The sequence below is a fragment of the Anas platyrhynchos genome, chromosome 11 (genome assembly GCF_047663525.1).
Source record: "Anas platyrhynchos isolate ZD024472 breed Pekin duck chromosome 11, IASCAAS_PekinDuck_T2T, whole genome shotgun sequence".
Lineage (NCBI taxonomy): Eukaryota > Metazoa > Chordata > Aves > Anseriformes > Anatidae > Anas > Anas platyrhynchos.
The window spans coordinates 7,971,387-7,998,989 of NC_092597.1; the positions used below are offsets into that span (position 1 = coordinate 7,971,387).

General features: G+C 39.5%; 3 protein-coding genes across 6 annotated transcripts in view; 2 read left to right on the forward strand and 1 right to left on the reverse strand.

Annotated features, from left to right (window-relative positions):
- MYO1E (myosin IE) overlaps nt 1-27,603 on the reverse strand; it is a 159,303-nt gene that overhangs the window by 90,215 nt on the left and 41,485 nt on the right. The window contains exon 3 of one of the 2 annotated variants that reach the window (XM_072043626.1): nt 1,073-1,155. The gene's annotated coding sequence lies outside the window, so the exon portion shown is untranslated. Of the gene's footprint in view, nt 1-1,009; nt 1,156-27,603 lie in introns of both variants that reach the window. The other variant, XM_072043624.1, reaches the window with a different exon arrangement.
- On the forward strand, nt 202-17,233 carry FAM81A (family with sequence similarity 81 member A). Of its 3 annotated transcripts, XR_005268560.2 has the most exons (12): nt 202-459; nt 1,486-1,881; nt 3,239-3,304; nt 4,414-4,470; nt 4,551-4,824; nt 5,570-5,688; nt 12,327-12,456; nt 13,617-13,723; nt 14,001-14,136; nt 14,487-14,682; nt 15,102-15,357; nt 16,537-17,233. XR_005268560.2 is itself a non-coding variant. In XM_027467129.3 (11 exons), exons 3-11 carry the CDS (start codon nt 3,258-3,260, stop codon nt 15,239-15,241), a joined length of 1,206 nt encoding a protein of 401 aa, XP_027322930.2. In that variant the 5' UTR covers nt 202-459; nt 1,486-1,881; nt 3,239-3,257; the 3' UTR covers nt 15,242-17,233. The 3 variants fall into 3 exon arrangements, 2 of the variants coding, with proteins under 2 accessions (XP_027322930.2, XP_038040806.1); XM_027467129.3 differs by having other exon boundaries at nt 15,102-17,233; XM_038184878.2 differs by lacking the exon at nt 4,414-4,470 and having other exon boundaries at nt 206-459; nt 15,102-17,233.
- Nucleotides 21,077-27,063, forward strand: LOC101792197 (uncharacterized). Its single transcript, XM_013104935.5, has 7 exons — nt 21,077-21,209; nt 22,899-23,249; nt 24,200-24,616; nt 25,524-25,619; nt 25,724-25,751; nt 25,861-25,895; nt 26,732-27,063. The coding sequence occupies exons 1-7, from the start codon at nt 21,134-21,136 to the stop codon at nt 26,893-26,895; spliced, it is 1,167 nt and encodes a 388-aa protein (XP_012960389.4). The 5' UTR covers nt 21,077-21,133; the 3' UTR covers nt 26,896-27,063.

Here is a 27,603-nt window from a genome sequence, read left to right on the forward strand (position 1 = left end):
GCCAAGCTGTTCACAGCAACGCACGGGAGGGGGGGAGGCGAGGACATGAAGTGAGCCAAGGGAGGTTCAGACTGGGTGTCAGGAAAATGCCTCCCCCAGCAACTGCCCGGAGAGACCGTGCAGCCCCCGGGACACCCGTGTGTGTGTCACCACCCGTGTGTGTGTCACCACCCGTTCGTGTCACCCCGCCCCGCCCCGGCCCCGCCCGGCGCTGCCCCGGCTGCGGCAGCTGCCCCCGCCGCGCCGTTCCCATGGTGCCGGCGTCCTGGCAACGCCGCCAGCTCCCGCAGCGCGGCCTGCGCCAAGGCCCGCGCCAACGGCGGGCGGGGAGGTACGGCCGGCCGGCCGGCAGGACAGACAGACGGCAGGACAGGCGGACACAGCGCAGCGAGCAGCGGGGCTCCGCCGGCCGCGGGGATGCCGGGGAGGAGAGGCGGGCGGCCCCGTCTCGCCGCAGCGGTGAGTCCCGGCCCCCGCCCCCCGCCACCCCTCCCCGCGGAGCCCCCCGGAGCCGCCGCGGCTCCCCCCGAGGTGCGGGAGGCGCCCGGCCGGAGGGCAGGGAGGGGCAGGGACGGGCAGGGACGCCCTGCGAGGGGTGCCGGCGACTTCGGGAGACGGTGACCAAGCGGCCCCGGTCCGCACGGGACACCCCCCGGCCGAGGGCAGGGCTATTTCGGGTGCCGTCGGGCCGCTTAGCGCCGGGACAGTCCGCGTCCTGCCACCGCGCCGAGCGCAGCCCCGTTCGGTAAATTCAGGATTTGCTCCAGTTCACTGCGCTGGCACAGCACGGCTGGAATTGCCATAGCAATATCAAGCTGCAGGCAGCACCGCTCAGAACAGCGCCTAAACACGCGAAGGCAGCGATCCGACTGGTGTCGGTGCCACCTCAGCACGGCACCGCTAAATCCGGAGCTACGCGAACCTGCACGCCTCCAGTGCTCGCCATGAGAACACCTCGTTGTTCCTTGCGTTTGACACTGGTTAGGATAAAAGGGCGCTCGTTACATACGCTGAGCGAGAGGGAATCCGGCATCAGTCCTGGCACCCAGGTGTCCCTGCTTGCTGCACGCACCTCACAAGCGCAGTAGAGCTTTGTGCAGCCGCCGACCAGCACCTCACCACAGCCCTGCTGAATGCCACATCGGGTCAAGTCATCTGTAATTGATAAGGAGAGATTTCAGTGATGAGTGACGTGCTTAAATTAGAAGAATGAGAAGTCCATCCATGTGCCTCTTGTTTCATGTGCACAATTTGTCCAGACACTTGCATTTAGCTGTAGTCTGGGAGAAAAGCTAAAATCTTCAAGCAACCTTATGCTTATTCTACTCCAAAAATTGTTTTTCAGTTGATATGAAATGTAAGAAGGCTGTAAGAAGAAAACGCTTGAGTTAAGGACTTTTTGTTTGTCTGTTTTTATAAGGAGTGTATCACTGAGATATTGCTAGATGTACAGACTTTAATGCTTTATTTATTTATTTTTTTTAGGTAGAATCCAGTTCTTTGCCTCTGTGATGCATAGCTCTACTTAAATCAGTGGGATATCCCTGTGTTCATAGTTAAATTGCACATTCAAATGCTTCGCTTCATCAAGATCATTAAACTGTGGTATGGCGCAGAGCACCGGGAGTAAATGAGCTGCGGCCTACCAAGACCTCGGGCACTACCAGGCAGCTGTACAGCCCCCCGGGACAGCCAGCAGGGGCTCCCCACGGACAGCGGCACCGTTTGAAAAAACGTGGGCAACCACGCGTGCGAGGAGCAGACTGCACGACTGGACATTCAGTGGCTGTGCAGAATTCCCAGTGCCTCAGTCATCATAATGATAGCCAGCTCTTATTCAGGGCTTGTTACTTACAGGCATGTAAGAGCTTAATCGAAGAGGTAGGTACCATTATCTCTGTTTTCCATATAGAGAATTCGAGTCATTAGGCATGGAAATAACATCCACAGTCATCAGGATCAGAGGTTGTGCAAGGAATTAACATCAGACCTTTGGAATTGCAGACTAGTGTCACTGCTGCTCAGCAACCCAGCCTCTCTTGAAACTATTTTTTTTTCTCTAATTTGTAGTTTCTGAAGCACTGTGCTATAAATAGAACACACATACTGTGTCAATGTTTGCTCTGTTTTTAGGCAGTGCTTTCATAAGTTTCTAAAGCACAAACATGCTTGGCATTTTGAAATCTCAGAGGACAGTCCTATCACTTCTTTACAGTCAAAATTCTATGATTTTGTTCCAATAACCCTGTTTTCCTTTCTGTTTGTACAGCATATTGCACCAGGTTTCATCAGCAATTGCAAAATTCTCTTCATACGTAAGCCTCTTGTTTTCAGTGAGCATTTTAGGTTCCCCAGGAATTCAGGCTCAGGCCTTCCATGGGATAGCCATGCTCACTTGTGCCATTGTCGCAGGTTAAAATGTGTGTTTGTTTCATATGGGGTGGAACACTTGGATTTGATTGAGGCTATTGCTTTTTTTTATTGTTTTAATTTCTGTCACCAGAGGAAAGCTAGTGTGCCAGGCCCTGATCTCACTTACAGTAAGATACTGAAAATGTCATTTTGAAGCTATTACCAGAGCTACTCTGCTGCAATGTCTGTCACAGTCTGGCTCACTATATGTAAAAATTAAGAACAAAACGTATAGTCTTCCTACATAAGAATTTACTACATGAAGTGTACTCTTTTAGATTTGAGAACAAATGGGTAAAATACACAGTTTTGCTAAACCATACTGCTCTCTAACTTTCTATTTAGATTACCTGAAAAATACATTATCCCCAGTAATTGCTGTCATGGAATCTTTTCATTTCATTCTCTAGCCAATGCATTCTTAAGCTTTACTATAATCCCACGTATCTCACTTTTGTATTTGCTGATTGATGCCGTCTGAGACCAGCAGACGTATTTGGGTCAAGAAGTTTGTTTGCCTCTGTCCTGCCAAACCTGTTCTATGGGTCGGAGCAGATCTCAGTTGTGAAGTTGTCAACCCTGCCCTTCTCTAGAATACTGTTTTCACTACAAAAAAACCCTTCCTATCAGGTTATAGTTCGCATTCTTTTGTTCCTTTATATCAATTTTCAAATGCATCTATTCCATAAGCAATATTTAAACTCCAAGATCAGACCTGTCAGCGTAATCTTAAACTCCTCTTGAAGGTTCACTTAAAGCAGAAGCATTGAATCATTTCATGCCAGATATAGACTATTAAATAATTCAATGTGTACTTTTTCAACAGACAAATTATTGACCAGAAAATGGCCCAGCGAAGCCCGATCTTCCCAACTCTTGCCCATTCTGAAAGGTACAGCTGGAATGTAAAAAAAATAAAATAAAAAATCTTCATATTGTGGAGTATTATGTCTCTCTTAATTCTCTCTTAATTGTCTATTTATAGTAATGCTGTAACATAGAACTTTGGCATTTTATATGCAAAGCAAAATGAAATACCCTAGACTCATGCAAATCACGGCCCATATCACAATTCCTTAGTCAGCTTTTACTTAACCCTTTCTGAACAAAATTAAATAGCTTAAACTGTAACTTAGTAGAAGCCCAAGAATGCTATACTTAGGCCAAAGCCTTCTAAACATGGAATAAGTGTGAAAGCTCAAGGACAGACCTCACCTTTAAGAGTTCTCGTACATCTCTATCAGTGTTATAAGGGTGAAAGTAAGTTGTCAGGTTGGTTCATTAACAGGAAACAACATGGACAATACACAGTAACTAACAGAGTTCAAAAAAAAAAAAAAAATAACAACTCCTCTTTTGAAGGGGAGTGGAACTTATGGTTCTGAAAAATTTATTTACTCTTTACAGAACATAGCATTGGGAAATGATTATGTGCATCCGCAGTCTATGCAGTCAATTTGTTATTTATTTTCTTTTACTTTGAGCATCCATGAGCTGCCATTGCTTTTCATGGAAGCTACATAATGCAGAGCTCTTGAAAAACCTAGACCTAAATATGTTGTTTTGTTTTGTTTTAATTTGGCTTCTGAGACTGAGAAGCTTGTCATAATTTTGATCTCTCCTCACGTTCTAAACCTGCATATGCGCCTATCCCATTTGTGGGAGGACAAGCTTCTGTACAGTATTAGAGGATAGCTGTATAGACTGCAAGAAGGGAAGTACACAAGCTACTACTTTTTAATCTTGGCCTGTTCTTACTTAGTTTGCAATATCTACCTTCTACAGTTTCTGCTTTGATTAAGCCTAAAGAAAGATGAAAGCTGTAGAGACAAATAGCACTACTTCTGAAACTCAGTAAGAGGATCTTGGTTTGTGTTCTTATTCCAATTATAATTCTGAATTGTTACTTTTTATAATGCTATTGTCCTCTTCTTAAGATCCTATGCCTTTGTAAGCTTCCTTTAAAGAGTAGGAAAAAGAGCCTAACTTGCCTTTCTACAGGACAGATAGATGCAGTAGCAAGCAGCATCTGTTTACTTGCCGCAGTGGGCCCTCTCTGTAAGTCTTTTGGTGCTTCTCCCCACTACCGCCAGTTTTGTGTGAGACCTTAATAATATCTGAATATTCTTCTTCACTAGACGGGTTCGAAACATACCGCTGCACAGCCAGGCGTTGACAGCGGTCCCGCTGGCATCTGCAAGCCTTGTGGATCAGCTGGAAGACAGAATCCTAAGCCATGAGAAAACCACGGCAGCGCTCGTGGAACACGCTTTTCGTATTAAGGAGGACATTGTTTCCACTCTGCACAGAATGCAGAATAAAGGGGGGGGTGATCGGTTGGCTAGGCAACTCTTAGAAGAACATATCCGAAACATAACTGCAATAGTGAGGCAGCTTAATCGGGACATTGAGGTACGTTAGGGTTTTTTTAAAAGGACTAATACCATTTCAGCTACTTAGTCCTTCTCATTTAATAACAAAGCTTATCACAGGATGAGAAAGTTCAGACAAGGTCTGAAGATCCTGTAAGCTTATAAATTGTTTTTATAACTTGAAACACTGTTTGCAAATTAGGCAGTTCCTTCAGCAGCTATGAAAATAGTACAGGATATTAGCATATAAACACAGAAACCTTTGTGGTACTAATAAGCTTGCTTTCAAAAGCAACACTGGAAAACCTTGAAAAAAAATGAATTAACGTGACACTAATACCCAGCTCAACTTCAATCCAAAGGCTGTGCCGAATAAACACTAGGAAATGCCTTAGGTCTGTAATAAACTTTCTTTTATTTCTGACTCGCTGACGACACTAAGTAGCCAAACCCAACTGCTCATTTTTCTGACCTAATTGTACGCAGATACATGACCTCTGCTCAATGAGCAACATGGGCGTGGTGGGAAAAACTGATGGATAAATGTTAATGTTTAAAACTTTATTCCATTGTCAAGTTCTACTTTATACAGATTATGGTAAGGACAGTAAGAAAAATAAATGACCTAGAGGTACTTGTTTTAGTATATATGAGATGAAGCTTTGATTAAAGTCATGATAAAATGTATCTCTTTTTACTGAAATACTGAAAAATAACGAGTGACATTTAAAATGTACATTAAATGTAACATACTGAATTTGTATTTGCATATGAATACTTCGTAGATGCTGCAGGAACAGATACGTGTCAGAGACAATCTCAGCTATGGAACAAATTCTACCCTAAAGAGTCTGGAAATGCGGCAGCTTTCTGGTTTAGGAGATCTTCGGGGAAGAGTGGCAAGGTAAATGCCAATATGAAAGTATGTTTTGGGGACTAGCTAATGTTGCTTTAATCTTGAAATACGAATGTCAGTGTTAATGGGCTGAACTTTGGCAAAATTCCCAGGGTAATTTTGCTCGGTGTTTTCCAGAAAATGAATAATAATCCTTTGCATTCCAGTATTACGTGTTAAACTTAACAACATGACCCTTAATTCCCCAAATTTGTTTTTAACAAATGACTTCAAATTCCATAGGAATCTGGATTTAGTTCAGTTTTAAAAAGAATCATGGTTAGACTTTAAGACTAATTAGCACAATTACTATAAAGGAGTAATAAAGGTATAATCTGCACTTGTAAAGAACATAATAGATGCACATTTTTGCATATGTGTTAGAGGTAGAAATATGTGAATTAAATTATTGGTTAACCATATTAAAATCTATGTAGGCTACCTGGCACGTAAGAAACAGAAAGCTATAAAACAATTGAGTTTTTACAGGCTACTTCAAACTCCAAGTTACAGCTGTGCAACAACACATACATAAGGTTGTGCCACCACTGACACATTTACAAGCCAAAGTACAACAACATTTGTTTCAGTGTCTGTGAAGTGAAACTTAAAAGACGGTTTTGTACAACTACAGAAAAAAGGACCAAATCTGTCCTAAAATATCCTGGCTTCACTGGAATTACACTTGTTCTGAATTTGACCTATTATCTGTATAGTACAGGTAACTTTTATTTTTTCTTGTACTTCAACTGATGTAGTGATAACAGCCTACAAAGATATCCAGGGAGGGATTTTCCTTGAAGTAAGTTTTTCTCATGAATTCTTTGATTGTTTCAAGTTTCCACAGTTACTTCGTAGCCTGCTTTGTAAAGAATACTTTAGAGAGGTTTAAAATACTGATTATGTAACTTTTAAAAAAACTTATGCTTTCCTAAAAGTTATTCTTTAGTAAACAGGAACAAACTAGACAAGCTCATTTTGTCAAATGAAAACTTGACTGCAATATATACTGTTCTCTGCGAAATTTTATAGAATCATCGTAGAATGGCTTGGGTTGGAAGGGACCTTAAAGATCATCCGGTTGCACCCCCCTGCTATGGGCAGGGACACCTCCCACCAGCCCAGGCTGCCCAAAGCCCCATCCAGCCTGGCCCTGAGCACCGTCACAGTTGGGGTAGCCACAGCTTCTGTGTGCAGCCTGGGCCAGTGCCTCACGACCTTCTGAAAGAAGAATTTCTTCCTAATATCTAATCTGAATCTCCCATCTTTTAGTTTAAAGTCATCAGCCCTTGTCCTATCATTACACCCCCTAACAAAGAGTCCCTCCCCAGCTTTTCTGCAGCCCCCTTTAGGTGATGGAAGGATGCTACAAGGTCTCCCTGGAGCCTTCTCTTCTCCAGGCTGAACGACCCCAGCTCCAGCCCTCTGGTCATCTTCATGGGCCACGAGGATGGATGCGACACATGTACATGCTTGGATCTTCCTGCTTTTTATATAAAATGTCCACTTTGAGATCCAACTACATCGTAAGACTGGTCCTTATCTGGAGCAACACAGATACTGACTGCTTGTGCAGCAAAGTAAAGTGCCTTTGGTTTCAGGAGAGAACTCACATGAATAAACATGTGCCAACATGATCTTCTCCATGGGGTGCCGCCTGACTGAGTCCTTGGTATGGGGAGCGGTGGTGGACTAGCTCAGTCTTTGCCAGGATTTCTTCCTTTATTTACTTAGGGCAACTCCCTTTTATTCTGCCTGGGTTGCAACCTATCTGATTATTTTAAGAGATTATACCAATCTGCCCTTATGTCAGCATGAACAATGAACGTTGGAAATTTGTATTCATTACCACAAGAGAATTAGTTTGTCTTTTAACTGTTACCTTCTACTCAGTATTATAACCTACATTTTCTCTGTGCAGATGAAAATAAGCTTCCCTTTCACCAGAAATCAAGGTAAAGCAGTGGTCCATGAGAGAAGGTTATTTTCCTTCACCTACAAACACATTCTACTTCAAACTCCCGTGAATAACGGTTATGGTATTCCTGGAGATTATGATCAAAATTGCAGTTTGTTGTGCTATACAGATACTTACCAGAAACTTTCCCTTGCATATTTCCTGATTACTCTAGCCAATACATTACATAAAATAAGCCAAACTCACCTACTATAATTTTACTTCAGCATCTGGTCTTACTAGCTCTCACATCAGTTCAGAGAGTGAAAGCTTAGAAACACCTTGAAGCTACTGTGGGTTACCAACTTGGGTCCATCAGCTAACCCCTGCTCTCAGCCACTGCCAGGGTGCTGTGTGTGGCTCAGGCTGTAGTGACACTCGGCTAATTTAACTCAAAGTACATCACATTTGCTCTAGGCTAGAAGAATACACATGGACTACTGCTGTGACTCAGTTTGTATACACTGAGTGATGGTAAATCACCTGTGTCTGATCCTTTGGATCCTGTAAGGATTTTCCTGTCAATCTGAGGATCCTGGCCAAATTTCAACGCCAGTAATTACACGCATACTAAATATCCTATTCAACTTCAGTATTGGAGAGAGTACTATTTATTTCCCAACACCAACTGTTCTGTAACATGTCAATATATTATTGAACAACTGTCTCATTAATTCTTGAGGGTTGCTGCTTTTAGCGGTGAGAACAGGGATCCCTACACGCACGTGCACTTGAGAGGCACAGCTCCAACACCCCACAGCTCTGGAGGCGTGTGACTCGGAGAGACCTCAGGGCTGAGCGCACCTGCATCACAGCATCAGCTCACAGCCCTAGCAGGAGAGGACGGAACCCACAGAGCAGCTCATGTCTCTGGGCCATTTTTCATTAAGAATTATTCATGAATTTGTAAAGCATCATTACGGGGTTCAGCATGAATGATGCTGTCCATATTCCATTATCATTAAGACAGAATTTACCTCTTTTAAAAGCAGTGACACACTGAACAGAAAACTAGATAGATACTTATAGATCCATTAGCCCAGCCTCCCGTCCCTGATGTTCGTAGTTTTATATAACACAGCTTTACTATGTTTATTTCTAGTGATAAATTCATACAACCATAAAATTCATGAGTGCTGCCTTATCATTTATTTACAGAATGTTCTGTGGACTATGACCACTTGTCTGGGACGTTGAAATACAGCAGCCTTATAAGAACAAGAGCAGTTGCTGTGTCTAGAGGTCGCCCTCTCCTGAAAACTCCAGAGAAATAGCAATGATACGTGTTCACATTGGGCCTACTAGGCATATATAGTTGATTTTTATATACATTATAGATCTGACTCATTTCAGATGCCCTGGACTTAAAACATGTAGGCAGATTTTCCTACACTGAGTAGAAAATGAGTCTGATGCATCTGGGATGCGCTGCATTTATGATCCCTGTAAGTAAAATAAATCTGCTGCACTCTCTCTACTGGTGATGTACAAGACACACAGGGAAGACTGATCTGGCCTCCCAGGTGCAGGCCATGTACTAGCTCTGCTGTTCCAGCCCAGTGAATCCCCTGGATGCATCAACTTTTTTTTTCACAACCTTTCTTTCAGCTACCTGTTTTTCACTGAAGCATTGATAGTTTAATCAAAACATCTCCTATTATTAAAAAACAAACAAACAAACCAGAACATTACCAATCTGTGCGTGCCGTTTTAGCATAGTTCTCAGCTTTTTCTAGTCATTGATGATACTTCATAGAACAGCCATTACAGTTTGATTTCTTAGAGACGAAAGACAATGAAAATATTCTTCAGTGTGCCAGAAAAGGAACTATTGCTTTTGCTTACTAACATTTGGAAGACAGCTGCTTGATAATTTCACTGTTTTTATTAAACATTACTTTTTTTTTTTTTTTTTTTTTTTAATTTATTTATACTGGATTCTGAAACTCAGAGTACTTGGAACTACAAAGTCTTCTCTCCATTTAGTCTTCCTACACTAATTTTGTTTAAGTACGCAGTTTGGTAATCATAACTTTTAGAAAATGTCCTCCAAAGTTAAATAACAGTACAACAAACCCGTCCTAGTACATTTTTGGCCCAAACTTCAACAGTGCATGTGTGCAACTGCAACATGAAAAACTGTTGTGAATAGTTGGTGTGGCCTACTCTCTTCATTTGAAGCATGAAGACATTGTTGTGCATTTCTTTGTACAAAATGGTTTTCTATAAAATCTTAAGTGTTGCGTAAGCTGGAAGCACAGCTATTTTTTTCAAATTGATTTTTTTATATCCTTATCCTCAGCTCTTACATTTTTAAATTAGTATTCTTTCTATAAATCTTAAACTATTTCTCATTTCTTTCCTTGAGCTTTTAAGATGACCAGACCTCAAAAGCTGATTTCAACTTTTGTCTTTCTATCCATAGTCCACTAGCTTCATCTATAGTCTGATCTTACTATTAATTATATTAAATATTTCTGAACATTGGATTTAAATAGTACTTTTACGAAGGACTTATTCTAATTTTAACGTGAATCTATAAAGAAGTCAGAGCTTTCTGACATATGGAAAATCGAGCAGGTATTGTAATGTTCCTCTTATCTGTAAACAAAAAAAAAATCCAAACTATAATGAACCACTTATTTTTCAGATTACCAATTTTCTCCCCATCCATCATGCAGGAGGAAATGTAAATCAAAAGTATTGGAAAGACCATGGTTTTCTGTATGTTCATCTTCATACTGTTTACTTTTTTTCTGTACTATTTGAAGGCTAGTGGAAGCATCGACTAAAATTATTTGCTGTAAGTCTTAAACTCAAAATATATACTCACATAACTGATATCAGGATCTCATTCTTTTTATGTAGCATACTAGTGTTCTTTTGCAGGTAAAAACTAATCAGGCATTTTGGATTACATACAACATATATAGCAAAGAGACTGCTTTGACCACTTGAACACTGAGAATATTGTTTTAAAAAATAACCCAGGATAAAAATGAAGTACATTCCATAATTACATTGATATTTAAAATGTATTCCAACTTTCATTTTAAAAGGGTGCCAATTACAGTATACCTGTAGAAATATTAAAAGCACAATTCATACATACCAGCTTGACACTAAATTAACAGTCAGAATTTTTAAATTTTCAGTTACCATACAACTACATGACCCTTTTGATCACGTAACCCAGTTCCACAAAGAAGAGATGCCTTATGATTAAATCCATAATGCTAATTTGCCTTAAAAGCAATTACAGAAGCCTACTCTTTTACTTTTGGTACAGTAGTTTCAAAGCTGTTGCTTTTCATATTTTCTGTAATGCCTCAGAGAAACAAGACTTTTTTTGTTTTTTAATTTTTATTTTTTGAGTTCACAGGCTTTTGGTGAATAGATTTAGCTTCTCTTGCCTTTCTAAAGGAACTACTGATTCTAAGACCTATAATTCACTGCTGTGTAAACCTATTCTGCTCTTTCTACAGATATTACTAATCAATCTTGCTATGCTGAACTGCTCAACTATAAATTATTTTCTACAAGTTTTCTAATTTGTGATATTTTACATTACTTATTATTTTCATATTGAAATTGTACTGTCGTATTTATAGTAACAGTTGTTACTGTAACCAAGGTGATGAAAGCACATTTTGAAGTGAAAGCTTTCCAACTGAAACCTGAGTTAAAAGAAGTTAAAATGTGTCATGGCTTTGCATAATGACTTAACCTGCCATAGTTTGTCCCATTTTACTGCCTTTTTCCCCTTTAAATTGTAACTGCTGTCTGTTCTTCATCAGTTTCAGAGATCAAATTTAGTAACTTTGGTTATTATACATCTAAAATATATATATATACACACACATGACTCATACTTTGCAGGGGTCTTACTTCTGAAATTACAGTACTTATATTTGTGCAGCTCAGTTAATGTCCTTATTGTATTATTGTAGATGAAATCCACCTGATTAAAGTATTTTTGAAATGTTGTAGGAAATGCATGTATTCTATAGCACATTTGCCCTTAAAATGTTACAGCACTGAGAAATGTTCCAGCGTGAAGAAAGGAAAGTAATTATTATGTGCCAGTACTGCATTTTGGAGTCTTTAGCAAGACAAAATTGGCATGGCTTTAAATGAGGGCTTTACCTAAATACAGACTGTATTAACTAAACCATAACTTTTCCCCACATTGTTTACTACATAGATTGTGTACTATTATTTTGCAGAAGAAAATAAAAATAGGAATGTAAGACTCAGAGGAGCACAGCTACAATAATGGAAAAGTCGTCTTCAATTAGTTAGGCCTCTAACTATATAGGCCAAATCTTACAGGCCATGACAGCTGTCTGCTGGAATATGACAGAAGTATGACCCATTGAAATCCTGCGTATCTTTGAAATTGTAATGTGATTACCCCAACTCTGATAACAACACAGTCTACAATTAGTGCCAGAGCCAAGAAAACAGGAGTGCATCAAATGTTTGGTAGACTATTTGACTTGTATTCCTATTCAGGAGCAGTTTGATAGATATTGTGAGATATATCAGCATTCTAACAGCCTCATAAGACAATATTTTGCTAGACAGCCATCACTATCACAGAAATACCCAGTCTAAAATGGATAATTTTAAAAAGCCTGGACCTTATGTTCTATTCAGCTGTTGCTTTGGTATTTGTTTATTCAAACAGGTGTGATGCCGGGTTAGCCAGACTGTCTGCAGAACATAAAATTACATATGAAAGACTTCAGAGCCTAAGTAAAGACCAACATACCTCTAAGCTGATCTTAGAATCTAAAATCAAAGAGGCAGAAATACAGGTACAGTATTTAGACCCAAGTGATCCACGTATGGGTAAGAATTATAGTCTAATTCAAACACACACCATTACTGTTAATGATTTTCCTGGGAGTTCAGAGATTTAAAGATGGAGACTTACATCTACTCACAGTCCTTATTAGACTGAATATTGCTACATAGCTACATTACTGCATTGGTCTAACCAGAAAAAAGTCCTTAAATTGTTGCCTTTTGTATGCTGTGCAGAAGGTCCTAGTGTTTAAAGGTACCCACAAAGTCTCCAGGAATGAACAACAATCAGTGACTGCTGATGTGAACAGTTTCTTGAGGTCAGAATGTTAATGAGACGTGGATGTTCTACAAAACCACCGTAATAATGCAAGCTTGAGGTTACCCTGTATGTTTTGGCCTTCCCAAAATTATCTTGTATACATTTGAACACTATTTTTGAAGGTCAGCAAAACAAATCTGTTTTGTGGTTCTCAGAACCCCTTAACTTATCTGTTGGGTTTCTCTCCCATTGGGTACGAGAGTGGAATTGAGCACTAAATACAAGCAGAGTCCTGAGACACTGCAAAAAAAGGTTCTTCATAACTCTGTCTCAAAGCCTTCTCATTTTCTTAGGTAACAACAATATTTTGCACCTTCACTTTGTGGGAGGTAAATGGTTAAAATTCACTTTTCTCAGAATACTCAGCATGCCAGGAATATATTGTCATGAATCGTGTAAACAGAACAGTATGTTTTGTACTGCCACAACTGCTTTTGTGAGAAATACTTTACATTAGCAATAACCGATCTGCACTTAAATCCAGCACTGCAGTAGGCAATTACATGAGATGTGCTGAAGACTCTCACCTAGTTGCAGTGGAGGGGTCTGCACATGTGGCCCCTGGTGATGCATGGATTGCGTAAATCCAGCTGCCTCAGAGCAGGACGATGCTTTCAAGGCAAGGCTGTTCACTTTATTGATGGCTGTAGAATTACAGCTTTCACAGTGTTTCTACTTTTGTCTTGTGAGACAATATACTTTTCATGATAAAGTAAAATGCACAAACTCAATAATTTTGGAAACATCAGCACTACAGCCCTTCTTTATCACTTCTACTGATACAGAAATGTCCCAAATGAGACTGTGGTGAAATGTTGTTGAAAAATAGTAAATTCTGAATTGTTTCAGATTTCTCATCTCCTGAGCAGAGTGGAGCAGTCAATAATGCAGCAAGAAGCAAAGCTGAAGGTTGCGTATAAGGAGAGCACGCAGCAGCTCCACCTGCTGGACACCAAGTGAGTGAGCTGCCATCGGCCCGAAGAGACGATCCCATTTTTAGTGCCCCAGAGTTGTGGTATTTCATATAAATACTTCTATTTTGTTTTCATTATTTTCCAAAACAATGTTGCCTGCCTTGTCCCATTTACTAGCCTTAAAGTTTGAAGATTTGCCTTGATACGGTGTCAAGAATGCAGTAATTATCATTAAATTTTTGTGATCATCATAAAAGAATGGTGCTGAATGACTGAAATTTCTGCTCTTTTTATCTCCTAATTTGTATTATGCTTTTAGATTAAAAAACGCTATTGAGGAACTCAGCAGCCAGATTTTGTCTGCACGCAGCTGGTTGGAACAGGAACATGAAAGGATTGAAAAAGAGCTTGTGCAAAAGCTGGACCAACTCTCATTGACTTTTAAGGAAACCACAGTAAGTTTCATTACAGTCTCCTAACACTTCTCAGGAACTATTTAAAAGCATTATTATTAACTGGGACTTTCAGACCTCACCAATAGTTGCAGAACTCTTTTCATTGATATCAAGCATAGCATTCCCATGGCCTGAGAGTCTTGAAATAGATCTGACCACTTTAAAAACATCAGTATTTTAGCCTACTATCAAGTGAATTTAAAGTGTTTTCTAAAGTAAATTTTAATTCCTTACACCTTTAAATCCCACATAAGAAAAGATGATTAATCAATACCTATTGCATATCTGGGAAACACCACTCTAGTTTCATACACAAAAGAAACCATTAAAATTATTTTTCCTGGCTCCAGGAAATAAGTGAAAGAGCTATAGAGATGAAATTCAACCAAATGTCAGAGAAAATTGACAAAATAGAAGAAATACAGAAGATTACCATGGAAGCACACGAGGCACAACAGAATGAAGAAAAGATAAATATTCGCATTGGCAAACTTCAAAATGAGATTAATGAAGACATAAAAGAAATGAAAGCTGAAGTTAATGCTGGTAGGACTATGATTGATCGAGATCTTTCTTCTGAATTGCGGTAACAATGACTGACCTTTAACACTGTTCAAAATGTCTTTGTACTAAAGTATTTTAAAGACACTGGGGCCAAACGCAGTGGTTGCATCTGTTGCATTTAAAAGGGCTTTCACTACGTGTGAAGCTCACAGAAACAAGAGGTGACATCTTAATAGCTTAGAAGTGCTTCCCTTGAACATATGTAAGCATGGTTTGGCTGCAATCAGGGGCATTATTGCTATCAGCACACCAGCATAATTGAAGTCCTATTTTTCTTCAGAATTTTTACTATCGTTCCAGTGTAAAATTGAGTGTTATGGTAGGAGGCATATTCTGATATTAACTACATCATACTCTTTTGCTTTATATTATAGACTAATTCAATTCTCATGTGCAATTAGGGTTTGCAGCTATCTATGAGAGCATTGGGTCTCTACGGCAAGTTCTAGAAGCGAAAATGAAGCTTGACAGAGATGAACTACAGAAGCAGATCCACCAAATGAAGCAGGAGATTCCAGCATGGGGAGAGGCTGGACCGTGACTGCAAGATTTTGTCTGAGATGAATATTTACCTGGCTAATAGGCAGACTATAATCTTGTTCCAGTCTGTAATCCAAATGTAATGCATGTACCGAAGGACATGCTGCTGTTGCACAGGTTTGTATGTTTAAGTGGTAAATGCAAGCTTTTAACAGATCAACTGACAGGAAGCTTTTATGGGCTGAGGTGCTGATTTACCACTGCACTACTCTAGTTGCTCTCAGGAGATTACCAACGTAAAGCTAGAGTAATATATTGGTGAAGCTGGCACCTAACTTGCTAAAGGCATTTCAATGCTCCCCAGTTTTGTAGGCTTGATCAGGCAGTTATATGCTTATAAGTATAAGCATCCCGATATATTCTTTTTTAAATATGAAGTTGGTATCACTTGTTTATTATCAGTTTGGCGAGGTTCTCCACCTTGATACAAATTACTATGTTTGAAGTCACCGGACATTTTTGCAGTGACCTTCTCTACTATTGACTGCCGGAGGAGACAGAATTGGCACCAAACTGACCAATTTTCAAAACTTAGACACTGTCAGAAAACTTTTGTTTAGCTGTGCAAATATCCTGTGTGTGTGCATACGCGTGTGTGTGTGTGGAAACTAAATAGTATTATATAATGTAGTTGTAGACTAAGATGATTAATGACAATATAAGAAACAACTTGTGGTCTTACGTATTGTGACCTTTTTAAATGAATAACCAAGTAGACTTGAGACAAAGTAAAAAAACTTATATACAGTATTTTATAAGCTGGGCATGTGTTCCTGTGACTTGTTTCATTATATTACTATGGATTTTGAAAGGTTTGAAAACAAAAGAAAAAGTGATGATCTGGAGATAAAGTCTGGAGAATTTTGTGTAAAATGAAATGCAGTTTATGATCTGCTTAACAATTTCTATTGAAGTAAAACAACTAACTCTTCAAATTTAAGTAGATTTTAATAATTTTGTAGGTTCAAACTGGTAATTCATGGTATTTCCAAATAATAATGGTGCTTATTTCCATTCCCATAATAGTTTACATGCTGAAAATGAGCACCCATGCAGAATAATAATCTAGATGGGAAAAAATATATTTTGATTCTTTATCTTCATTCAGAGCTTATTTTTGCTTATGTTTTCAAATCACACAGGATTAAGCAGTCTTGAAGTATAACAGGCTTCATCCAGTATCCTATTAATTTATACAGTAAATAGTACTTCATGTGCAAAAATACCATTAATTCGTACAAGTGTTACTGCCAACTTGTACAAGTTGATACAATGTCTTTCCATTGTCTTTAACAGGCCTTTCTTTTAGCCAATATTTCAAAACCATATTCGTGTTTGGACAACCAGTGGCAAACGTCTCATCACTTCCATGAACCAAGGTTTGGCCCACACAGTCACCATATTAAAAAAACGCTCCAAAACTACATGTGCATTAAGTAGGACAGTGTACTGTGTAAAATCAGGAAAACATACATGTCTTTACAGGATTAGTGCCTAAGTTGATATTTACTTCCTATATAGTTGAAAGTATCTTAATGCATCAAAGATATCTGAGCTTTTTTGCAACTCTGGCTTCTAGTGCTCTCTGATAACAACACTGCCTCTGTTAGTCCTGTCTGGTATCATCCACATGCTGTGGAGTATATTTACAACGGCAGCTAAAAGGTAAGCCCTGTTCTCTAAATGGACACAATGAAATGCTTGCAGATACGCTTTAGGAATTGTCTTAATACTTCATTCCTTCTTCATTTCTGTATTCTCATCTGTTCTTAAATATTTAGAAAAGTACAATGGAAAAGCTATCACTGGTGTTTTGTAAAAAACAGACATACACCTTGAACACACAAGGAAGAAACAAGAGATGAACAAAACCTCACTTTTTCTTCTGTAATTGCAAATCTGTACCTGAGAGAGTCTTGTACAATATGGAAGAGTTTACAGGGAAACAGAGAAACAGTTTATGTATGACTAATAAAATGTTTCTCTTGTAAAATCTTGTGTGATTCATCAGATATATATAAAAAAAAAAAAATAGAACATCCTTGCTAATTTTACTTCTGCTGTTTTCCCTAAATTTCAGCTAAGGTAAAAAAAACAAACCAGAACAAAACAAAACACACACAACAACACTGAAATGTGAGTTCCTATCAAGCAATGTGTTCCAACTACAATGAAGTGCTATTGGAGGAAGTTTTCTGCACAGACTAGGCCTACAAAATCTTGACTGCACCTTCTGTCAGGGAGTGTTTGTCTCTGGTAAATAACAGCTGAGTTCTTCAACATAGAATTAGAGTCCCCACATCTTTCTATCTTCTTAAAATTGCATAGCAAAAGCCTCTCATCAGGCAGAAACAGCCTGCCCCCAGGGAAATAACTATGAAGTCAGGAGGACAGTATTATGGATACTGTGTTCTAGGAAAGCTCGATTTTAAAAAGCAGAAGCCAGTTGTAAACACTGACCTGCACAGATCCTGCAAAACTAAACAGAAGGACATACCTGTGCTTGAAAGTGGAGCTGCCCCTTTATTTTTCTTTTCCATGTTGGTCTCCACTGAAATTCCTGTGTGTTAGGAGTGCTAATTTCATTCCTTCAGGAATGCAGAGGGCTTCTGATGGAGGAAATAATATTTTCTCCACTCAGCATAAGTACTTAACGTTAGTACCTCCAGGAGTCACTACCTGTACAGCACCAAACTGGGCTGTGTTTTCTCTCCACAAAGGGAGAAAAGAAGTGTAGTGAGAAGAGGCAGTGTTAGTCTGGTTAATTTTCAAGGTTATATTGAATCTCTATTACCCTGAAGGAAAAACTACTCCTTAACTCTTGCTCCTTTAAACTGAAACAGCCTTTGCTGGACATTGGTTTGTTCCACTTGCTTGACTATGATCCCAACTTCCATAAAATGGGAGGCGAGACTTTAATGTCTTCAGAGCTTGTGCTTACTATAAAGCTTAAACAATACAGAAACAAAATTATGCAACTTTTTTCTTAGGGCATACAGAGCTTCTGAACGAAGAATAAAAAACAAAACACATCACCAAAAAAAAAAACAACCAACCAAAAAAAAACCAAACAAACCCACAACCAACCAAAAACAAACATACAACCACAAAACAAACAGGGAAAAAAAGAAAAAAAAAAAAAAGAAGCGCAAGAAGATCCACTATCCCCTACTGCTAATGACTTCTAAACCAGCATAAGAACTTGAATCAGCAGGTCCAGCACTGGCCCCTGAAGGAAAACTCTCCTTTCTCAAAAGGTGTGGCACACTTAGTAGATGAGCTCAGGTAGCAATTCATATCGCACTCAACAGGGAACTTTCTTCTGGAATACTCAAAGTACAGGAGGCAAGAATAATGACTACATTCCTCTGGACTGGCTGAGTTCTCCTTATGCAAACACTTACAGAACCAGGAATTTCCAGGGTATCTCCAACTCCAAGCTGTGTATTTATAGTGTCCCAGTTCTATAAATTTAAAACCAAATTTCATCACTGTAATGGCCTTTCGTAATATGAGATACAGAGAGCAGATAGGATCTGCTGCAATGCACTACTTTAAATGCTGAAACATCCTCGTGATTGAAGCATTTCCAAGAAAGTTTCTGAAATCAGAAGACTGTCTCTCCTCTCCCCATGACTTTAAAGAATTATACGTTGATAACTGTGCAGCTGAAAGCGAGTACAAGGAGATTACATAGTGAATCAACAAACCCCAAAGCTCTAAACTCATAGATAAAATCACTCAGGTGGGATAGAAGAAAATTGACAAGCAATGCCAGTATTTTTGATTTGCTTTTTACGGAGCAATGCTTCCTTAAACTTACTAACAAACCTGAATATCTAGGCTCCAACTCTGGGTATTAAACTAAAATCAAATCAAACCAGATGACAAAGCAAACTCAAAGCAGAACCCTTTCTAATACAATAAAAAGAGATGATGTTGCATGAAGTGAATGGAAGGACTCTTGTTGGGGCATGGAAACCAGGTTCACACGGGAAGCTCAAGCTAAGGATGTTACCTAGCATACACATGGCTTACTCAGAGCTATTTAACAGGTTTCTCTTTCTAAAAACTAGCTTTCCAAGGAAATACAAACAGAAGGCCTACAGCTGGGGAAAAAAGAAAAAAAAAAAAAGACACGTTCATTTCCATAATCCAGTTTACGATTAAGCCTTTTAAATCTGAAAGGACAAAAAGAGCAGGTTTTATGAAATCTTTTTGTACATATCCCTTATTTGCATACCCTGTGGTTCTTTTGTTATCTCCCTGATAAAAAGTGTGATCTGGCTTTAACCAACACTGGCCACAACAAGATTTGCACACAGGAAAAAAGTCACCACATGCGAATATGTGATACCAGCAGTGTCTTGACTGCTGCTCCTATTTCTTCTTGTAACAGCAGCTTCCTATTTCTTCTTGTAACTTATTCACTTCTGCTGCTCACTCTGCACACCATGGTTAATAAAAATCTAACAGGAACTAAGGTCCTAATCAGAAACTTTTTGTAAAACATACAGCTTTACTTCCTCTTAAGAAAAATTTCTTAAGCTGCTCTTTAGTTCTCATCATAGCCTTTTATAAAATCCTATTTTTTCTGTTTCATTCAGGCAATACACGTGTATACTGCTATTTATCAACTAATAACCAAGATACAAGGACTAAGTGCCTCCTCAAGCCAGAGTTTCCCAACTTGTCTTTTTAACACTTCTTATTCTTCACAGATACACATTTTCTATATGATTTTCATTACTCACATCCCACACTGAGTTACTGTACTATGCCAGTACTGATATAAGAACTATCTAGAGAAGGCATGAACCTACAGGGAGGTTATTTCTGGGGGGGGAGGGGGGGGAAAAAAAAAAAAAGACAAGAAATCTGGCAAAGCCTATTGCAGACACAGTTTTATGTATTTTATATTTCTCTTCCTTAAAGAATAAACGCTTCTGAAGAACAGCAGCAAATGACCACAGAAATTTCTTATTTACTGATGCTGATCCCAACAGCTGCCTGTGGCCTAACCCCATTAACATCACTGCTTGGGAAGTTGGAGGGGGCAGCAGTGGCAGGAAAATGGCTGGAAGGTCTTAACATTAATGGCGCTGTGTAACACCTCGTGTGCTTCAAACACCTGTTGAAATAAAACTGCACTTTCAAACCTGCCTCTGTGTAGAAGGCACGTTGTTTCTGTGATGCTGCTCTGGTGGCTCAGGCACAGTTCTGGCCGCACATTTGAGCCGCGGTTCTCCTAAGAGTGCTCCAGAGCATGGCCTTTGGCCGGGCATGGGCTGCCCTCGCTTACCAGAGCTGCTGCTTGCTGGCACCTGGCCCCGGCCACTGACCTGGAGGAGATCCTGGAGATCCTGGCCACCACGGGCAGGGTGGGGATTTACTGGGTCCCCTCTGGCTGTCCTTTTTCTACCAAAGATTTCCTCAGACTTCTTGGGAGCACACCTCTCCTGCTGATGCTCCTGTGAGGACAGGCATGGACGAACAACCTTTAGGTCCAGTGACAAGACTGCTGTGACATCCTGGTGCTTACCGTGACGTGCAGCAGCCTCAAAGAGGCTAGGAAAGCACTCCAGGACAGCACACATGCTACTGGAAACTATGGAAGTACTTCACTGATACAGGGGGTCTCAGGTTTTAAAGTAATTTATGTCTATGCAGACAGTAGTATGGATCTCAGCCCTGTGTTGGCCTTTCGTTTCTCGTCACACAATTTCTTCCTGAGATGAGGCTCTGCGGAAGATATGGTGAGGGAAGGGCATTTTGAGGGAGGAAAGGCTGTGGCTTTGCATGCTGTCAGCACTTCCTCTTCTTTCTACTTCTTTCCTCCCCATCCATCTTCCTGAGCACTATTTAGAGTTAAGAAGCAAGAGAACTGAAAAGGATGAAGACTCTCTCCTCTTTTTCGCAGAAAGTAATAACCTTCCTGACGATCACGTCTTTTCTAGGAGAAATAACAGGTATGCTTTCTCTTCACATAAATCATTCAAATTTTCTTATTTCTCACTTCAGATATTTGTAAGCTTTTTTTTTTTTTCCCCTTCTTTGTTGCTTTAAGTACATTTGGTAGAAGTATCTGAATGCAGAAGTATCTGAATGCACTCGATCAAGCAAGTGGCTATGGCCATGCTTCCACTCCTGAAGGGCTGCGTTTAACAGCTGTCTCAAGAGTACTTCCCTGCCTCATAGCAGCTCTGTGAGAAAGAACTGATGTGCTGATGGACAGGTGAATGGGGGAAGAGGAATGAGGGAAGGCTTTGAACAAGCTACAGAGTGACTTGGAAATGTCAGAGCACTAACCCCAGGGTCAGGGCTTTAGCAAGTACCCTTTAGTACATAGGAAACTGTAAGCAGCTGAGGCAGGATGTCGATGATAATATTTCTTCTTGCAGCTGTCTATCATTTCCTCCAGTTACTCCAAGTGTTGATAAGTAGACATAATATTTATTGAGAGTTTTCCCAGCCAAAGTGACAGACAACTTGCAAACACTATCTTTTTTAATTGATTCGTTTTCAGTTTTGCTTTTTCTAGGGTATTACAAAAGTATGAGACTGTAAAGGTCAATTACTTTGCCTCAACACACCCTGCCAGTGTTGGTTATGCATATCCGGCCCTATTTAAAATTTTGCAGCTAACTGGGGGGACTTGACTTCAATGCACTAGAATCCCCCAGTGTATTAAGAAAAATATTAAATATATATTGACATACACTGTTGGCTATGTTTGATACCTGCTCCATAAAAATATCAAAGGTGGATTCTAGTTTTACATATATGTAGTTCCAGCTGCCTGCATTAAACGTTTGCAGAAGCAGAGGATTGCACTTGTGCCCTGCAAGGTACAAACAGCAGGCTAAATCCGTCATGCAAAACATAGTGGCTGATCGCAGCTGTTACTTCTCTAGTTAAACTATGTGGCCTTTTTAAAGTACAGAAATGTCTGTCTGTACCCTATTTTCATCTAGTAGCACTAATGTGTCCAGAAGCGTTCACAAAAATGCTCTGTTCAGAAAAGCCTTTACGCCTGTACTGCATCCCTTGATCAGTGTTAGTATTGCTTTTTTCTGTTACATTGCTCCAACCCAAGGCTGTCAATGCTGTTCAGAAGGCTTTATCCTAGAGAGTACTGCCAGGAGTGCAGGAAGAGTGAGGGCTCATCACTTGATGCTGGTGCTGGGAAGAAGCTGAACACACCCAAGGGGAACACAGCAGCATACCCTTCCTTGCAAGAAAGGATCCATCACTGCATTTGCAATACATTCTGTTGTCAAAAAAAAAGAAACAAAACCATAACATTGTATCCAAGTGATAAGACAAGGGGAAATGGCCTGAAATTGCACCAGAGGAAGCTTTGGGTGGATCTTATGAGAAATTTCTTTAATGAAAGTGTTGCACAGCATTGGAATAGGCTGCTGAGGGTAGTGGTTGAGTCACCATCCCTGGAGGTCTTCAAGAAATGCCTAGATGTAGAACTCAGTAGCACGGTTTAGTGGTGGACTTGTACTAGGTTAAAGGTTGAACTAGAAGATCTGTGAGGTCTTTTCCAAATTGACTAATTCTAAGATTCTATGATCTCACCAAGAATTTTAATGATCAGAATGTCTTTCCAGATCACTTTGCTTCACCAACCATTTAAATATGCTTCACAGGCGAAACTTTCTTTCATCGACAAGAACATGGACATCCTGCACTTCAGTGCCATCAGCAAGCTGCTAAAGGAAAAGCAGAAATAGCTTGGTATATAGCAGATGACGATCTGCAGCAATTTAAGTTCATTAACTGCTCTTCCAAGGAGCCTCGTTCCTCATGTGGAGAAAGAGGGGGACCTTCAGGCTGCAATGACACCTTACAAGTGACCCACATACCCCCTGGGGGAGGGCTGTTTGCATGTGGAGCAGTTCCTAGTGACAGAACACCAGCAACTTGCCCGCTGTTTCGCAATGTCTCTCACTGCAGGCACTACAATTTCTTTCTTACACAGAAAATTTACCCCACACAAGGTGAGTGATGCTTTTTAAACAGTGTGTATTTCCATACTCCTCTTAATAAGCCTGTCTTCAGCTCAGATGCCCACTAAGAGTATTGGTAAACCTGCATTAAAAAGGAGACAATTCCAATAATGTTGCTCTGTGGTGCTATCTAGGCCCCTTTTCTTACTGCATCTTAGATACAAAACCAGAATTCTTTGGAGACGATGCTCAGTAACAGGATACATAACCCCAACTTGTGGCTCAAACAGAACACTAGGAGAACGGGAACCTAGGAAAAACTGAGGAAGTCAATGGCTGAGAACTGTAAGAGAAGCTGCTGAAAACATTAAATACACATCAAAGAAAACTAGAAATAAGAAAGTCTAGTTGGCACTTCACACTTTAAAAACCTGAAATAGTAAAACTTTGAGAAAACATTTGGATTAGACCTGTGAAACCTTTCTGAGGATAGGGTGTTGTGCCAGACTGTCACACTGGTGACATTAGGGAGTTCAGCTGATAACTCTCCAAGTTAACCCAGGAAACCACAGATTTGCTATGTAACACCCCCAACGGTAAGAACAGTGTGACCAGGGACACACCACCGACAGCATATGCTACTGTGTTAAAAACAGACTACTTTTCTTTTTGTATGCTTTCTTAAATTATCAAAGCATCATCCTTTTTGAGGCAATACTGCCTAAAAATGTATGTAGAAGCCAAGCGTTAGAATTATTACCAAGAACTCAGTTATCTCAATGCTAGGTAGTTAGTTTGGTATTATTAATGAATAAAATAATTATTTATTATTCAAATGTAACAGAGCTCAAGTATTCTAACTGAATTACAATTCACTGTGTAAAACGCTGTTTAATCTGTGTCTGAGATTGCACAGTTCTTCATGCAGCTTTCACACTTCAAAATATTGCCAGGTTAAACTCACAACATTTTTTGTTTGTTTTTCCTGTTCATTTCCTCAGTTTCAAAAAGCAAGTCCTTAGACAGTGTTCCTGAAACACCATACAGCAGCCTGGTATTTGAAGACAACATCACTTTGTCATGTGAATTTGAAGCTAACTGCTCAGGACAATGTTTTACTCTGTATTGGATCAGAGCTGCGAAAACAAGTGAATGCATTTTTTCTCTAGCACATGAGCCTGGAACCCCACGTTTGACTTACAATGAGCATTGCTGTATTGATGAAGACATGCATGGACGATTATTGAACACTAGTGACTTTAGTTCAACTGACAAGAAAAGTAACGTGACTATTCTGAATGTTACTAGTGCTGACAGTGGAGAATATTTATGCGTTGTTGCTATCTGGATAGATGGCAAACACGTGTGGAGAGTTGCTAATAACCTGTCTGTGGAAGTTCGGAAAGACAAAACTACATGTAAGTTGAAACTGTATTCATAACAGACTAACTTGGAGAGGCAACAGCTGTCCTAGTCCAAGAAATTGCATAAAGATACTGTATTCCAGCACTAGATTCAGCCATTCAAAATCCTACCTCCCAAAAATATGATCAAAAAAATGAAAATTTTTCTTTTTAACAAGCAAATTGGTTGTTCTTTAAATAACTTAAAATAAAATAGAGCAACTCTGCATCATTAAGTAGCAGCATGTCACAGACTATTTGTCTGCTATTTCACACAGAATACTTTGTGGATGAATTATTAAATTGCATCACATAAAAATCAACTCCAGATTTGTAACAGCTGTACGAACATGAAGAAAAATAGGAAAATGAATGACAATGTAAGTGGATGATTGGCTCACCATAATTTCTTTTATGATCCATGTTTGAATAGTGCCAAGTGTGAAAACAGTCTTTCACTATCGTATTACTTGTTGCCAACCACTGCCTAGACGTGTATTAGCATCATTCAGCCACCTTACTGCAGTAGAGCGCTGAGCCTGAGAAGTTATGGGATCAAGACAGGTAACACTGTAGGCTGCATCCTGTCTTCTTAAGGGGAGGCAGAAAATAAGAAGACCTCGCCTACCTTCCTGCTCATGCTGTGCTTTGAGAATACTGCAGAGCCACTAAATATCAATAGTTTTGTTTGTTTTTTAAATGAAGGAAATTTGCCCAGAGAAATCAAGATATTTCCCAGGATACAATACCCTGGAGTCATCCAAAATAAGATTTATATGTAAATTATTTTCACAGTAACTAAAGATCAAGTGATCACCTGTAAAAGCACTATATATTATATTAAAAAAAAAAAAATCTATCTTGACCCAGAAGTCACTATCACATCATGTTCTAAATCATATATCAATTTTCTTTTATTTAGATATACAGTGGTATATCGCCTCTGGAGCTATAGCTGGGATTATTTTTCTCTGTGTCGTATCATGGCTAACCTATCTCAAGACAGCTAAATCAAAAGGTAAGGAACACATTCTATTATTTTGTTGAATTAAAGCTACTAAGTATCATTTGTATGAATATTTTTTTTTTCTGAAGTTTCATAATTTCTTTTATCTGTTTCAGGAAAAAAATCACCCACAGAATTTAACAGGTATTTCCTTGAAAACGCTTATATCCTGGACTACTGAAAATTAACTTTAAAGTTACTTATGTTTGAAAGACATGACTATAAACAGACCTTTCCATCCTTTTCATTTTAGATATTATGATGTTGTTGGAATGCCAGAAGATGAATGTAAGCAAGAAGTTTTGAACAACCTTCTAAGTGGTTACCTTCAAAGTAGATTTATCAAGGTTTATGTGTACACAAGGGCTCAGGTGGAAGTTGCTTGCTGGTAGTTACAACAAAATTTAGAGGATGCAGGCTCTTCAGCATTAGCTTCCTTACAACACACTCTGTCCCCATCTCCAAGGGATCATGTTTACATAACTTCTAAAGTGATTATAAAGATGATCTTGATGTAAGAAACAAGCACACACATGGGGGTTACTGCACAGAGAACTATTCTTTAGTAGCCATACACTGCTCCAAACTTACCCACGTACACAGGCACACTATTGTCTGTGTGTATTTTTCAGTATCATGCTATCGATTCTTCTTGGCAATTGAAATATACTACGTGAACTAGGTTAAGTAAGCTGTAGATATTTGAGGAGGCCAATAGACACCAAATACTATAAAAAGCTCTAATTCATAGAATGGTTTGGGTTGTATGGGAACTTGCAGGATTTTCTCATCATGTCTCTTTATTCATGATTTACGACCTTGGTCAAGTTAACATCTCCCCATCTTAGGCTTCTGTTCTCCAAATGAAAGAAGAATGCAAGCCCATTGTTTCATAAGGTGGGAAGATGTACCAAAGTGCCAGTCAGTATACCATAGCTGATAGATTGCTTATCTTAATTCAGACTTAGAACAGAGTATGAATTATCATTTGATTGCAGGGCGGAATGGATTCGGAATGGATTCGTATTTATTAATTTACTAAAGGGGAGAAGTACTTTTTCTTTAAATATCAAAATAAGGAGTTTTAACCCTGTGAAATTCTTATATCCTTTTGTTTTTCACAGGTTCTCCATATGCAACAAGTTGTGTCAGTGACATGCAAAGAAGTGAGCACATTTATTGCCATGTAGCGGGGACTTACGCAAAAGTCTCTGCCACAGATAACAACAAGGCTTCTGGGACAGGACTGGAAGACATACATACAGTATATGCATATGCTGGTAAATAAATAAGTTTCAGCTACATCAAGATTGGAATTTGGAAGTTTTTTTTTTTTTTTTTTTTTGCAAAACACATGGCAGACTGAATAACATCCTGGCTAGATGTGTACTAGCTTTATCACTAGAATGTATACAATACATTTCCGATACGTGAATCACCAAATAAAATGTGTGTGTTTTTATTTATTTAAACTATAGCAATATGGAAAAGGTGTTTCTTTCTTTCTGCCTCTTTTTCTACCAATAAAACTGTGGGTTATAGGTTCTGTTTCAGGCTGAAATGCCTGCCTAACATGGATGAGTACAACTCATCCTCTGCAAACTTTACACTAGTAATGTGCATGAGCTAGGTGGTCACTGAGACTGATGCTGTACACAAAACATGCAATATGGGAAGTGCAAGGAAACATGCAGTGATCTTGCTCTATATGCAACGTTGTCATCCTGCTAGGGCAGGAACTGTCCCTCCTAAGCACTTCTGGGACACCAACTGAAACAAAATGGAAGTCTGTGGAGAAGGGTCCCTGGCTGGCCACCCAGAAGAAGCCAACAAGAGCAGCTTTCACTGAACGAGGAATCTATGAAAAGAGTCAGCAACTTGCTTCTTCATTTGTCTGGAAGCAATATTTTTTGGCAAATTCTGAAGTTGCTGAGCTGCAAATACTTCTGTAAAACAGTGCAGATTTGCACACATTTTAATAGTTGGGTAACATGAA